Source organism: Taudactylus pleione, unplaced genomic scaffold (genome assembly GCF_031769625.1).
Source record: "Taudactylus pleione unplaced genomic scaffold, aTauple2 ptg000682l, whole genome shotgun sequence".
Lineage (NCBI taxonomy): Eukaryota > Metazoa > Chordata > Amphibia > Anura > Myobatrachidae > Taudactylus > Taudactylus pleione.
In genome coordinates, this window is record NW_028285084.1 from 2,207,092 (window position 1) to 2,222,867 (window position 15,776).

Here is a 15,776-nt window from a genome sequence, read left to right on the forward strand (position 1 = left end):
CGGGTAACTTTCCCTATCTTACCCTGATCCTCGTTATGTTAGGCTTGGAGTCGTTTGCCTGGTCCTCCTCCCAATGTCAGTGGTTGTTAAACCCCCTTGCCGGCGTTGGTGTTCTGCAATAGATAGACAGTATAGCACTGTATCCCGTCTTCTAAGCGTGGGTTGCGGCGGGCTCCAGATCAACTTAGTTTTTTCTTCGGCGGTCTACTGGCTTGTAAAATATGCACTGGGATCTGTCTATTGTTTATGTGATGGGCTCAACGCGTTTCATCCATGTGCTGGACTTTATCAAGGAAGCCAGATTGTTTTCAGCTCTACCTGTATATAGCCTTAGGTCTTATTCTAATTGGTTCACAGGGTTAGTTTCTCAGCTGGTCTCTAATTGATTAGCTGAGCAAATCACGTTAATGTTGAAAAGGATACCTTATTGAATAGAAAATATATTTATTACTTTTATAAATAGACCCCTGTATGTTATATCACATTATAGTGAGGCATAGAACTATAATATTCAACAGATGTGTCCACATACACCGAACCCCAAATCACGCCAAATAGTAACTCCACGGCATTGCAACTTAGCCGTGTGTAAACATTATTCCTAATTACCTAGTGCACTATAACAACTAAGAGGTAAAGTTAAGGAAAATGTACACAATCTAGTATAATAAGGCAAACAGTTTACTTACAAGCGACCTGCTCCATACATAGTTATGTTTAATCTGTGACTTTATATCAATTCCTTTGCTACAAAAATACTAATCCTAAGTACCTAGCACCCTATATGCAAGTTAAGACACAAAATTGCAGTGTTTATAAAAATGCAAAAAAGAGGATCTATACGAGTGACCGGCGCCATGATGCAAAATTAAGAAAAAAGTACACAGCAAGGGAATCATTACCCTTGGGTTCAACCATATGACACAAAAAAGATAGGTTTATGAAGACACATTCGTATGGGATACAATACATTGCGGTGTGTTAGTGTAGCAGGTGATGCATTGAAATTCAAGTTGTTACCATGCAGTAATGTGTCTGTATAGCGTTTGACCATTCTGCTGTGTGATTTAGGACTTGTTCATGATCATATTTCAAGTGTAGGACCAAATTTAATAGGGTGAGAGTTTAGAAAATGTGAGTGTTTTCTCACACTTTTTAAACTCAGCCAGTGTAATTGGGTCAGAGAACATGCAAACTAGGGGTGTGCACCGGCCACTTTTCGTGTTTTGGATCTGGATCTTTCTTCGTGTTTTGGATCTGGATTGGTTTTGCCAAAACCACCCTTCCGTGTTTTGGGTTCTGGGTTTTGTGTTTTGGATCTGTATTTTTTTGAAAAAAAGCATAAAAACAGCTAAAATCACAGAATTTGTAGGTTTTTCTGCTCCTATGCTATTATTAACCTCAATAACCTTAATTTCCACTCATTTCCAGTCTATTCTGAACACCTCACACCTCACAATAGTGTTTTTATGTCCAAAAGGTTGCACCGAGGTAGCTGGATGACTATGCTAAGCGACACGAGTGAGCGGCACAAACACGTGACCCATCTAGGCGTGAAACTGCAGTGGCAGACAGGATGGCAATTTGAAAAACTAGGCCCCAAACTGTACATAATGCAAAGAAAAAAAAGAGGTGCAAGATGGAATTGTCCTTGGGCCCTCCCACCCACCCTTATGTTGTATAAACAGGATATGCACACTTTAACAAACCAAACATTTCAGCGCCAGGGTCTGCCACACAACTGTGGCTGAAATGATTGGTTCGTTTGGGCCCCCACAAAACAAGCTGGCAATTAATCTGTCCCTGCACAAACTGGCTCTACGGAGGCAAGATGTCATCCTCATCCTCCTCATCCACCGATTCCTCACCCTCTTCAGTGTGTACATCCTCATCCTCACAGAGTATTAATTCGTCCCTGCTGGAACCACAGGTCCCTCTGTACGTTCTGGAGGTTGGTCTCCCTGGAAGAGTTGATAATTCATTTTATGAACATCATCTTCTCCACATTTTGTGGAAGCAACCTCCTACGCCTTTCGCTGACAAGGTTCCCGGCTGCACTAAACACTCTTTCGGAGTACACACTGGAGGGGGGGCAACTCAGGTAAAATAGAGCCAGTTTGTACAGGGACCTCCAAATTGCTTCTTTTTCCTGCCAGTACAGGTACGGACTGTCTGACATGCCTACTTGGATGCTGTCACCGATGTAATCCTTTAACAGACAGACGCACGCTTGTTGCTGCTGCTTTGAGGATGCAAGTGCGGCTACAGCCCACACAATTCACAAAGACAGAAAAAAAAAAAGAATATTTTTATTGTTTGTGGAGCGCACTTTGAGGGTTACACCACCCTTTAACAGACAGACACACGCTTGTCGCTGCTGCTTTGAGGATGCAAGTGCGGCTACAGCCCACACAATTCACAAAGACAGAAAAAAGAAGAAGAATATTTTTATTGTTTGTGTAGCACACTTTGAGGGTGTCACCACCCTTTAACAGACAGACGCACGCTTGTCGCTGCTGCTTTAAGGATGCAGGTGCGGCTACAGCCCACACATTTCACAAAGACCGAAAAAAAAAGAACAATATTTTAATTGTTTGTGTAGCACACTTTGAGAGTTACACCACCCTTTAACAGACAGACGCACGCTTGTCGCTGCTGCTTTAAGGATGCAGGTGCGGCTACAGCCCACACATTTCACAAAGACCAAAAAAAAAAGAACAATATTTTTATTGTTTGTGTAGCACACTTTGAGGGTGTCACCACCCTTTAACAGACAGACGCACGCTTGTCGCTGCTGCTTTGAGGATGCAAGTGCGGCTACATCGCACACAAGTCACAAACACATTAAAAAAATAGCTTTTTATTTTTTGGAGCACTTTGAGAGTTACACCACCCTTTAACAGACAGACGCACGCTTGGCGCTGCTGCTTTGAGGATGCAGGTGGAATCTAGACGGGATTTGGAACCGAGGACACACTACCTCCATCAATTGTCTAAATCCCACTGCACTAATGGCGGATACCGGACGCACGTCTAACACCAACATAGCAGTCAAGGCCTCAGTTATACGTTTTGCTTCAGGATGACTGCTGTCGTACTTCATCCTCATCGCTAGGGACTGTTGGAGGGTCAATTGTTTAGTAAAAGTAGTGATGTTCCTACTTCCTCTCTGGGATGATGAACAACTCCCAGCAGCAGCAACAGCACTAGGAGGAAGTGGTTCTTGATCTTTCCCTATTTTATTTTTATCGGAGAAAGTTTGGTCCTCCATTTATGTTATATTGATATATACGTGCGGCTAAAGCGCACACAAACACAGAAAATATTTTTTTATTTTTGCTGGAGAGTAGTGCACTTTGTGGGTTACACTACCCTTTAAGAAATGAGCCAGCCGGCTCTTTACTTATGGGACACAGGCGCACGCTTGGCGCTGCTCCTTTGTTGATGCACGTGCAGCCACAGTGCACACAAGTCACAAACACAGAAAATATATATTTTTTTGGTTTGGAGTGTACTTTGGGGGTTACAGAACCCTTTAACGGTCAAGCCAGCCGGTCCTTTACTTATGACACAGGCGCACGCTTGGCACTACTTTGTTGATGCACGTGCGGCTACTGCGCACACAATTCACAAACACAGAAAATAATTTTTTTTTTGGTTTGGACTGGAGTGTACTTTGGGGGTTACAGCACCCTTTAACGGTCAAGCCAGCCGGCCCTTTACTTATGACACAGGCGCACGCTTGGCACTACTTTGTTGATGCACGTGCGGCTACTGCGCACACAATTCACAAACACAGAAAATAATTTTTTTTTTGGTTTGGACTGGAGTGTACTTTCGGGGGTTACAGCACCCTTTAACGGTCAAGCCAGCCAGCCCTTTACTTATGACACAGGCGCACGCTTGGCACTACTTTGTTGATGCACGTGCGGCTACTGCGCACACAATTCACAAACACAGAAAATAATTTTTTTTTTGGTTTGGACTGGAGTGTACTTTCGGGGGTTACAGCACCCTTTAACGGTCAAGCCAGCCGGCCCTTTACTTATGACACAGGCGCACGCTTGGCACTACTTTGTTGATGCACGTGCGGCTACTGCGCACACAATTCACAAACACAGAAAATAATTTTTTTTTTGGTTTGGACTGGAGTGTACTTTCCGGGGTTACAGCACCCTTTAACGGTCTAGCCAGCCAGCCCTTTACTTATGACACAGGCGCACGCTTGGCACTACTTTGTTGATGCACGTGCGGCTACTGCGCACACAATTCACAAACACAGAAAATATATTATTTTTTTAGCACTTGGGGGGAGCACCCCTGATGGACAGAGCACCCCCTGGACAACACTACAGCACCCCTTTAGGACTGGGACACTGCACAGGACTTTGGAGTGGACACAGCCCCTATGGAGAACTGACTGCACAACACAGTCCAGCCAGCCCCTATGGACTTTGAAATAGTGGACACAGCCCCTATTAACAACAGCAGCACAGCATAACACAGCCAGCCCCTATGGACTTTGAAGTAGTGGACAACAGCAGCACTACACTACACTACACTACACTACACTACACAGCCCTAACTCCCACCCTCCCTCTTCACTGTCCACAGCCGAGTGAGAAAATGGCGCCGACGCGGGTACCTTATATAGGATCCAAAACCTGCGAGACTCGGAAGGCGGGATGATGACGTTTTGCCTCGATTTCAGATCCGAGTCAGGCGGGAAAAGTCGAGCCTGACTCGGATCGGACTCGGATCGGGGGGGCTCGGGGGGGTTCGGATTTCAGAAATCCGAACCCGCTCACCCCAAAATGCAAACTCACATGTATTTCAGGCTCAAAAAACTCTTATCCAGATGTTTTCCCATTTTGAAGATACAACTCGACCAATGTGAGAGTTTACTGCTAAACTCTCACATTTTCTAAACTCTCACCCTATTATATTTGGCCCATAATATCTGTTTGCACGAGGGGCAATAGGTAGCTTTGTGATATTTGTAACATCTAAGCATATTTGTTTTTTATTTTTGTGTCTTTTAATATTATAACAAAAATAATGAAAATACAAGTTTCTTTTTGTATATTTTTTTTTTTGAGATTATAATACAGACTCCCGATGTAGAGTTGAACATCAGTCCAAATGCAGGCTGCAATATATACTTTTTGTTTGGCTTTATAATAATAATAATAATAATAATAATATATAAATACTTACCAGCAGCACTATGTTTTGACTAGGTCACTGCTAACGCAGGAGACCATGAGCATGTTGGTTTCCCCTGCAAATGTGTCAACGCTGCTTACAGTACAAATGGGAAACCAGCAGCAAGTGACACTTTCCCAAGTAAGGGAGCACTGGTTGAAATTCCATTTGGCAGAGTTGAATGTACACCTGTTGGTGGAATATGTCTTGTGTGTCTTTGCACTGTGCATACTACAGAACTGAGCGCAAGTAAGTAGGGGTGATGCAGAGTCATGTATGCTTACGACTACAAGAGGCATTCTCATGTAGACAAAGTTCTCTGGGGGCGTGTTGACAGAACTACGGGCTATGCAGAATATTATCCTGTTTGGAGGCGTTTCTTTTGTACCTTGTATAGGGTAATGGTGCATACACACGGTCAGATATTTCTTCAGATCTGAACGATAACTATTTAAAAAATCGTTCATATCTGAAGGAAAATCTGGCATATTTGACATGTTTGAACGATGCGCGTTGCCGATGGTCAGATAACGATATCTGACATCTGATGTGTTTGCAGTCAGATTTGGACGATTCCATTCATTTTAATGCAGTAAAAAATCGTTCATAGGGCCTGATTCAGACCCACTCGCGAGCAGCTGTCCGCTCGCAAGTGGGTCGATGTTATGGACTGAGCATGCGCACGACGGAGGGAGCTCCGTCGTGCGCATGCGCCAGACGCGACGAGCGAAGGAAAGTCCTTCGCTCGTTGTGTCCGATCAAAGGGGGCGTGCTGTCAATGTTGATTGACAGCACGCCCCCTTTGGTGGGCGTGCCGGGGGCGTGCCTCCCTGACGGGGGCGTTCCTAAGGGAACGCCTCCCGTCAGAAGCCGGCCCACTGACATCACTAGTGATGTCAGTGGGAGTGATTTTGGCTCTGATAGAGCCAAAATCACTCCGGAGCTTGCGGTTGAAAACCTCAACCGCAGGCTCCGGCTCGCAAATTCGATGGTCGCGATGGTCTCGACCATCGCGACCATCACAATGCACGCTCGTATAGCCTGTGGGTGGTGACCCACAGCTATACGAGCGTCCAGGAGGACGCTCCATGAAAATGGAGCCCGGCCCTCATTCAGAGCGTGCGCTCTGCTCAGAGCGTACGGCTCTGAATGAGGGCCATAGTTCTTGGTTAAATCATTCATCATCAAATCGTTCATCTGACACATCTGGCAAATCTGACCGTGTGTATGCACCTTTAGAGCAAGAGTGCACTGATGATGATAAACTGCAAAGCAAGCGTAGGGACGGGGGTTGGGTGCATCAGAACATGCTTTCAACTTTCAGATGAATATACTGTATACTGTACATTACTTTTTTCCATATACAGTGCAATGCATTAACACATTCTCTATTTCCCTCCAACTCCTCATAAGACCCTTTCAATCTAGAAATCCTATTAAAGGACAAGCAGCAGCTGGGTGACTGATAATTCAGATGATTATCACCAGACAGATCTCATTATTGTTTCTCTTTTCAATAATGCACTCTTGATAGAAGACAAATTTATTTTCATTACTTTAATAAAGGTGAAAACCTTTCTAATAAGGAATGAGTCTTCATCTAAATAATAATAATAATAATAATAATAAATTATCCTGATGAGATATGCCTTCATAATCTACGGTATACCGTACTTATTACACGATGTGTAAACTTCTAGAAGCCATACCAGAGTGACTTTTAATATCCTCATTGTCTGTCTATGGATCATTTCTTTCTGAAACCTAAATTATTTCAAAATAATGCTTTGGTTTTGTTGGAAGTGCTGCGTACAGATCTCATGTAGGTATCTTAATATAGAAAGTTTCTTTTCTTCTTATTAGCTCATGCTTGGATTTGGTAGTAGCACACAATGGTTATAATTGTGTATTTCTATTATATATTTTTCTATTGCTTAATATTATTGAAAGTGTAGTGCACCTCTGTGAAAATGATAACTGCTATTTTATTTTATAGAGAGAATTCCCAAAGTTTTTTACTTTTCGTGCAAGAAATAAGGTAAGGTCAACTGAATTTGAATTATGTACTCTTGTATTAGATAATTGTGTAAAATGCTATATATATATATATATATATATATATATATATTCACTTAGTAGTACTAGTAAAAGTGGTACACTCTACGTTCACAGATTGTCCAAGATTTTCATAAATGTTTCTCCAAATACACTTCCTAGAGTCACTGGTATTGCTAAGTATTCTCCAAATCGACCTTTGTTGTGTGGTCACAAAAAGTTATGAAAGACAAAAGGTGAGAATACAGCGCCTCATAGTGTAGTAATATCAAAATTATTGAGAGGTGAGATGTTAATTGATATGCGTACCATATGGGTTATATAAATGAGAATATAACCAATCTGTCCTTAGTGTGTCTGGCTTTTTTCCTTATTGTACATGAACCTATGAAAGAACCTTAACTAAGGTGGATGAACGGCACAAGAATCCTCGGTTCTAATTGCTGTACCATAAGGGAAAAAGGACAGATTGGTCATATGCTCATTTATATAACCCATTTGGGACACATTTCAATTAACATCTCACCTCTAAATAATTTTAATATTACACTATGAGGTGCTGTATTCTCACCTTTAGTCTTTCTCATACATGTACGTACATATATATATATATATATATATATATATATATATATATTAGGGGTGTGCACCGGCCACTTTTCGTGTTTTGGTTTTGGATCTGGATCTTTCTTCGTGTTTTGGATCTGGATTGGTTTTGCCAAAACCACCCTTCCGTGTTTTGGGTTCTGGGTTTTGTGTTTTGGATCTGTATTTTTTTTTAAAAAAGCATAAAAACAGCTAAAATCACAGAATTTGTTGGTTTCTCTGCTCCTATGCTATTATTAACCTCAATAACCTTAATTTCCACTCATTTCCAGTCTATTCTGAACACCTCACACCTCACAATAGTGTTTTCATGTCCAAAAGGTTGCACCGAGGTAGCTGGATGACTATGCTAAGCGACACGAGTGGGCGGCACAAACACGTGACCCATCTAGGAGTGACACTGCAGTGGCAGACAGGATGGCAGTTAGAAAAACTAGGCCCCAAACTGTACATAATGCAAAGAAAAAAAAGAAGTGCAAGATGGAATTGTCCTTGGGCCCTCCCACCCACCCTTATGTTGTATAAACAGGACATGCACACTTTAACAAATCAATCATTTCAGCGCCAGGGTCTGCCACACAACTGTGGCTGAAATGATTGGTTCGTTTGGGCCCCCACAAAACAAGCTGGCAATTAATGTGTCCCTGCACAAACTGGCTCTACGGAGGCAAGATGTCATCCTCATCCACCGATTCCTCACCCTCTTCAGTGTGTACATCCTCATCCTCACAGAGTATTAATTCGTCCCTGCTGGAACCACAGGTCCCTCTGTACGTTCTGGAGGCTGGTCTCCCTGGAAGAGTTGATAATTCATTTTATGAACATCATCTTCTCCACATTTTGTGGAAGCAACCTCCTACGCCTTTCGCTGACAAGGTTCCCGGCTGCACTAAACACTCTTTCGGAGTACACACTGGAGGGGGGGCAACTCAGGTAAAATAGAGCCAGTTTGTACAGGGACCTCCAAATTGCTTCTTTTTCCTGCCAGTACAGGTACGGACTGTCTGACATGCCTACTTGGATGCTGTCACCGATGTAATCCTTTAACAGACAGACGCACGCTTGTCGCTGCTGCTTTGAGGATTCAAGTGCGGCTACAGCCCACACAATTCACAAAGACAGAAAAAAAAAAAGAATATTTTTATTGTTTGTGGAGCACACTTTGAGGGTTACACCACCCTTTAACAGACAGACGCACGCTTGTCGCTGCTGCTTTAAGGATGCAGGTGCGGCTACAGCCCACACATTTCACAAAGACCGAAAAAAAAAGAACAATATTTTAATTGTTTGTGTAGAACACTTTGAGGTGTCACCACCCTTTAACAGACAGACGCACGCTTGTCGCTGCTGCTTTAAGGATGCAGGTGCGGCTACAGCCCACACAATTCACATAGACAGAAAAAAAAAGAACAATATTTTAATTGTTTCTGTAGCACACTTTGAGGGTGTCACCACCCTTTAACAGACAGACGCACGCTTGTCGCTGCTGCTTTGAGGATGCAAGTGTGGCTACATCGCACACAAGTCACAAACACATTAAAAAAATAGTTTTTTATTTTTTGGAACACTTTGAGAGTTACACCACCCTTTAACAGACAGACGCACGCTTGTCGCTGCTGCTTTAAGGATGCAGGTGCGGCTACAGCCCACACATTTCACAAAGACCGAAAAAAAAGAACAATATTTTAATTGTTTGTGTAGAACACTTTGAGGGTGTCACCACCCTTTAACAGACAGACGCACGCTTGTCGCTGCTGCTTTAAGGATGCAGGTGCGGCTACAGCCCACACAATTCACATAGACAGAAAAAAGAAGAAGAATATTTTTATTGTTTGTGTAGCACACTTTGAGGGTGTCACCACCCTTTAACAGACAGACGCACGCTTGTCGCTGCTGCTTTAAGGATGCAGGTGCGGCTACATCGCACACCATTCACAAAGACAGAAAAAAGAACAATATTTTAATTGTTTGTGTAGCACACTTTGAGGGTGTCACCACCCTTTAACAGACAGACGCACGCTTGTCGCTGCTGCTTTGAGGATGCAGGTGGAATCTAGACGGGATTTGGAACCGAGGACACACTACCTCCATCAATTGTCTAAATCCCACTGCACTAATGTCGGATACCGGACGCACGTCTAACACCAACATAGCAGTCAAGGCCTCAGTTATACGTTTTGCTTCAGGATGACTGCTGTCGTACTTCATCCTCATCGCTAGGGACTGTTGGAGGGTCAATTGTTTAGTAAAAGTAGTGATGTTCCTACTTCCTCTCTGGGATGATGAACAACTCCCAGCAACAGCACTAGGAGGAAGAGGTTCTTGATCTTTCCCTATTTTATTTTTATCGGAGAAAGTTTGGTCCTCCATTTATGTTATATTGATATATATACGTGCGGCTAAAGTGCACACAAACACAGAAAATATTATTTTATTTTTGCTGGAGAGTAGTGCACTTTGTGGGTTACACCACCCTTTAAGAAATGAGCCAGCCGGCTCTTTACTTATGGGACAGAGGCGCACGCTTGGCGCTGCTCCTTTGTTGATGCACGTGCAGCCACAGTGCACACAATTCACAAACACAGAAAATAATTTTTTTTTTGGTTTGGACTGGAGTGTACTTTCGGGGGTTACAGCACCCTTAACGGTCAAGCCAGCCGGCCCTTTACTTATGACACAGGCGCACGCTTGGCACTACTTTGTTGATGCACGTGCGGCTACTGCGCACACAATTCACAAACACAGAAAATAATTTTTTTTTTGGTTTGGACTGGAGTGTACTTTCGGGGGATACAGCACCCTTTAACGGTCTAGCCAGCCGGCCCTTTACTTATGACACAGGCGCACGCTTGGCACTACTTTGTTGATGCACGTGCGGCTACTGCGCACACAATTCACAAACACAGAAAATAATTTTTTTTTTGGTTTGGACTGGAGTGTACTTTCGGGGGATACAGCACCCTTTAACGGTCTAGCCAGCCGGCCCTTTACTTATGACACAGGCGCACGCTTGGCACTACTTTGTTGATGCACGTGCGGCTACTGCGCACACAATTCACAAACACAGAAAATAATTTTTTTTTTGGTTTGGACTGGAGTGTACTTTCGGGGGTTACAGCACCCTTAACGGTCAAGCCAGCCGGCCCTTTACTTATGACACAGGCGCACGCTTGGCACTACTTTGTTGATGCACGTGCGGCTACTGCGCACACAATTCACAAACACAGAAAATATATTATTTTTTTAGCACTTGGGGGGAGCACCCCTGATGGACAGAGCACCCCCTGGACAACACTTCAGCACCCCTTTAGGACTGGGACACTGCACAGGACTTTGGAGTGGACACAGCCCCTATGGAGAACTGACTGCACAACACAGTCCAGCCAGCCCCTATGGACTTTGAAGTAGTGGACACAGCCCCTATTAACAACAGCAGCACAGCACAACACAGCCAGCCCCTATGGACTTTGAAGTAGTGGACAACAGCAGCACTACACTACACTACACTACACAGCCCTAACTCCCACCCTCCCTCTTCACTGTCCACAGCCGAGTGAGAAAATGGCGCCGACGTGTGTACCTTATATAGGATCCAAAACCCGCGAGACTCGGAAGGCGGGAAGATGACGTTTTGCCTCGATTTCAGATCCGAGTCAGGCGGGAAAAGTCGAGCCTGACTCGGATCGGGGGGGTTCGGATTTCAGAAATCCGAACCCGCTCACCCCTAATATATATATAGTGTGTGTGTGTGTGTGTAGAGAGAGAGAGAAAAAAAAAAAAAGAAAGAAATACATCTGGCTTGGGTATGCACCCAGCACAATATAAAGGAAGGCGGCACTCCAATCGATGAAAAAAGTCAAATTGTATTTAGATATACGACACCATCATAACAAATTCATGTGTCGACGTTTCAAGGCATATAGCCTTTTCATTAGGACATACATAGTCATACTCTTTTATGTATGTCCTGATGAAAAGGCTATATGCCTTGAAATGTCGACACATGGATTTGTTATGATGATGTCGTATATCTAAATACAAATTGACTTTATTAATCCATAGGAGTGCCGCTTTCCTTTAAATTGTGCTGGGTGCATACCCAAGCCAGAAGGATTTCTCTATACATTTACCTTAGGATGGCACCCGTTTTAAATTTATCGTCCCGAGTGCCGGACATATTCTACTATAATATATATATATATATATATATATATATATATAATATAGTGTGCGTTCAGCATGATAGACAATGGGGTGCTTTAGTGTAAAATACAGTATGTCAGTATGTGACCCATCTGATGATGTCTCAGTGAAGCTTAGGTGTCTTCACACACTACAAGTCCCAGACAAGAGTACATCTCTGAGCTCCTGTGCATCTTCGTTTTCAGATCCAACTGAGTACTGGAGCTTGTATGTTATGAGCATGTTTATTCATCTAATCTAGTATGCATGCTGTGTGACTTTAGCTACTAAAATAAAAATTTATTACACCAGGAAGAGCCCCCTTGTTTATCTTGTTACAGAAATACTGTGCTCATGAGGATTTTGTAACTGAAAGGGAAAGACAGAGACTGTGGAAGTCTTGGCGTTATGTTCAAGATTTAAAGGCTTCTTGCGGCTACAGTTTAAAGAGAAGAATGTTTTCTCTCAAAGGAGAAGCATTTCTGCTTTGGATTATAATCTTCCGAGCACTTGACATATACTGTATGTGTCATTGATAAATAATTGGTGTAGTGCCCTATAAAGTTTATTCTTTTTTTTTTTTTCCAGTATATGTCTTAGTAGTTCTGTGTATGTATATATGTGTGTGTGTGTATGTATGTATGTATGTGTATATATATATATATATATATATATATATATATTTGACAACAACAAAAACCAACCCAGCTTCAATAGTTTATATGCAGTGTGTGCCTGGGGATTGTCTGATAGTATTGATTTCAATAGAGCTGCGCTTTTCAGCAGCATTCTATCCACTGGGATAAATCCCTGTCTGCTGCAGCTCCAAGCTAGAGGAAAATTGCTGGTGTGGCCTCCTCCAATGACATTTAACGATTATTTATAAGGGCACAGTCGTGCCCTTATATTAAGGCTGCATCTAAAAAAAACCTTCAATTCTCCCATCGAGAATTCCACAAGGAGGGGGGGGGATGGTGTTTAAGGGGCAACACCTCAAAAGCTATTCAAGGTACCGAGCTGAAATTTGGCATGGGCGGGTAGAACTGTTGCTGGGTGCTGCATGCCACCTTTCAGGGCAAAAACATAAAAATTGAGGATTTGGGAGTAATCTAAATTTCCAACTGTCAGTTTTTTCTAACACTCTTTTAGGACCACTTTTCTGCTGTTCTCTATGGGTTTTTTTTAGGAAGGCATAACTCAGGGTAGGGGGCAAATTTAGACTTGGGGTTTGTTTTATTAGGTAGCTATTGTTCCAGGATACTTGCTTTTGGGATTCAGGTAAATTAGAAAGTTAGTTTTTAAACTATTACCTCAAGAATGCGCCATTGAATAGATAGGAAATTTCAACTTGTTGCGCAGTCTCAGTAACAGCCTCCAGCAGGTGTACTCACTGTCGCTTCACTCGGGTGCACAAAGATGGCCGTCGTTTGCGGGCTTTAGCGGTGGTGGACTTGGGGGAAGGAAGCGGCCATTAGCTGCAGCGGGACCTGGGGGAAAGGCACGGGGGTAGCAGGCATTAGTTGTGGTCGGGACGCGGGGATGGTAGCAGGCCTTAGCGGCGGCAGTGCGGGCTGCGGTGGTGCAGGCATTAAGACCCAGGGGAGGTAGCAGCACACAGAATCAGGTATCACGGATCTTCTAGATCTGAGCCTGCATCTGTGTTTAAAAATAAACTTGTTTAAAAACAAAAAATTGTGGGGCCCTACCACCCAAAAAACAACCAGCACTGGGCTTTGGAGACCCAGTACTGGTTGTGCTAAATACAGGGGACAAACGACATAAGCAAAACCAGCACCAGGCTTTTCAGAACCAGTCCTGCTTGCCAAAATATGGGGGACAAATGTAGGGGTCCCCCCATATTCAGCGCAACCAGCACTGGGCTCTGAGCCGGTCCTGGTTCTGGAAATACAGGGAGAAAAAATGCATAGGTCTCCCTGTATTTACCAGAACCAGCACCGGACCATTTCTAGCGGGGGGGGGGGGGTTATACCACAGCCAGGGGATCCCTTTCATCGGGCACCCCAGCTGAAGTATCACCCCTGACCACTAGTCCAGGCTGGGGAGCTGGGGAACCCTCCAATAGAGAGTTCCCCTCTCCAGGGCACCCCAAGCTGATAGCCTGGGGCTATCCCCGCCACCCCTGGCTGGTGGTGCTGCGTTGATTATGTAAAGTGTGGTGTAAAGAAAGAATTAAAATATTGTCTTTTGCTGTGGAACTACAGTTCCCAGCAAGCCTCTCCCGCATGCTGGTACTTGGAGAACCACAAGTATCAGCATGTGGGGCATTGCGGGCCTGCTGGTACCTGTAGTTCCACAGCAAAAGCTGTGACATGATCTGAAATTTCACAAAACAAACTGTCTTTGTTTTATTTTAATATTTCTTTTGCAGGGGTACTATAGGTTCCAGCGGGCCCTTAATACCCCGCCTGCTGGTACTTGTGGTTCTCCAAGTACCACTTTGCGGGGATGCCTGCTGGGACCTCTAGTACTACTACAAAAGACAATATTTATATTTTCTTATGCACCACACTAGACAATTAACCCGGCACTCACCGCCCAAGGGTGCTGGGGATAGCCCTGGGCTATCGGCCTGGGCCTGCGGAGCCCTGGAGAGGGGGGACCCCTTTATTGAGGGGGCCCCAGGGATCCCCAGCCTGGGTTGACTAGCAGTCAGGGGTGATGCTTCGGCTGGGGGGCCCAGTGAAAGGGCTCCCCTGGCTGTGGCATCACCCCCCTGCTAGAAAAAGTCACACAATTTTTTTTCCCCCTGTATTTCCAGAACCAGGACCGGCTCAGAGCCCAGTGCTGATTGCGCTAAATACAGGGGACCCCTTCATCATCTGTGCCCCGTATTTTGGCAACCAGGACTGGTTCTGAAAGGCCTGGTGCTGGATGTGCTTAATACGGGACCCCTACGTCATTTGTCCCACGTATTTTGGCAACCAGGACTGGTTCTGAAACGCCTGGTGCTGGTTGTGCTTAATACAGGGGACCGCTATGTCGTTTGTCCCCTGTATTTAGCACAACCAGTACTGAGTCTCCAAAGCCCAGGACTGGTTGTCTTGGGGGGCGGGACCACGCCATTTTTAATTTTTTTTTAAACAGAAGCACAGACTTGTCTCACTGATCCCGTCTGTGCTTCTGTGTTTATTTATAAACAGATGCAGGTATCACGGATCTGTCAGATCTGAGCCTGCATCTGTCTGCTGCTACCTCCCCCAGGTCCTGGTGTCTGCACCATCGCCACCGCTAACGCCCCCGGGTCCCGGCCGCAGCTAACGCTAATGTTTGTGCCCTAAAATTTAGCATGCAGCACCGAGTGACAGTTCTACCAGCTCCGTACCTGCAATAGCTTTTGAGGTGTAGCCCCTTAAACACCATGCCCTCCCTCGGGATTTCTCTATGGGAGAATTCTGTTCCAATTTTTCGAGGGACCCCTACGTCATTTGTCCCCTGTACTTTTGTAACCAGGACTGGCTCTGATTAGCCTGATGCTGGTTGTGTTTTATACAGGGAACCCTTACGTCATTTGTCCCCTGTGTTTAGCACAACCAGCACTGGGGCTCCAAAGTGCGATGCTGGTTGTGCTGTGGGGGCACGTCATTTTTTTTAATATTACATATTCATTTATTAAAACAATGCATGGATAGATCTCACTGATACGTCCATGCATCTGTGTATTATTGATTTGATTTTCTCAGGTGCATGCCCAGCACCAGTGAGTCCCT

General features: G+C 44.3%; 1 protein-coding gene across 2 annotated transcripts in view; it reads left to right on the top strand.

The window, feature by feature from the left end:
* ACACA (acetyl-CoA carboxylase alpha) overlaps positions 1-15,776 on the top strand; it is a 532,248-nt gene that overhangs the window by 243,139 nt on the left and 273,333 nt on the right. For both annotated transcript variants that reach the window (XM_088455952.1, XM_088455953.1), the window contains exon 35: positions 7,202-7,243. In XM_088455952.1, the coding sequence (XP_088312078.1) occupies positions 7,202-7,243 (42 nt within the window). The remainder of the gene's footprint in view (positions 1-7,201; positions 7,244-15,776) is intronic.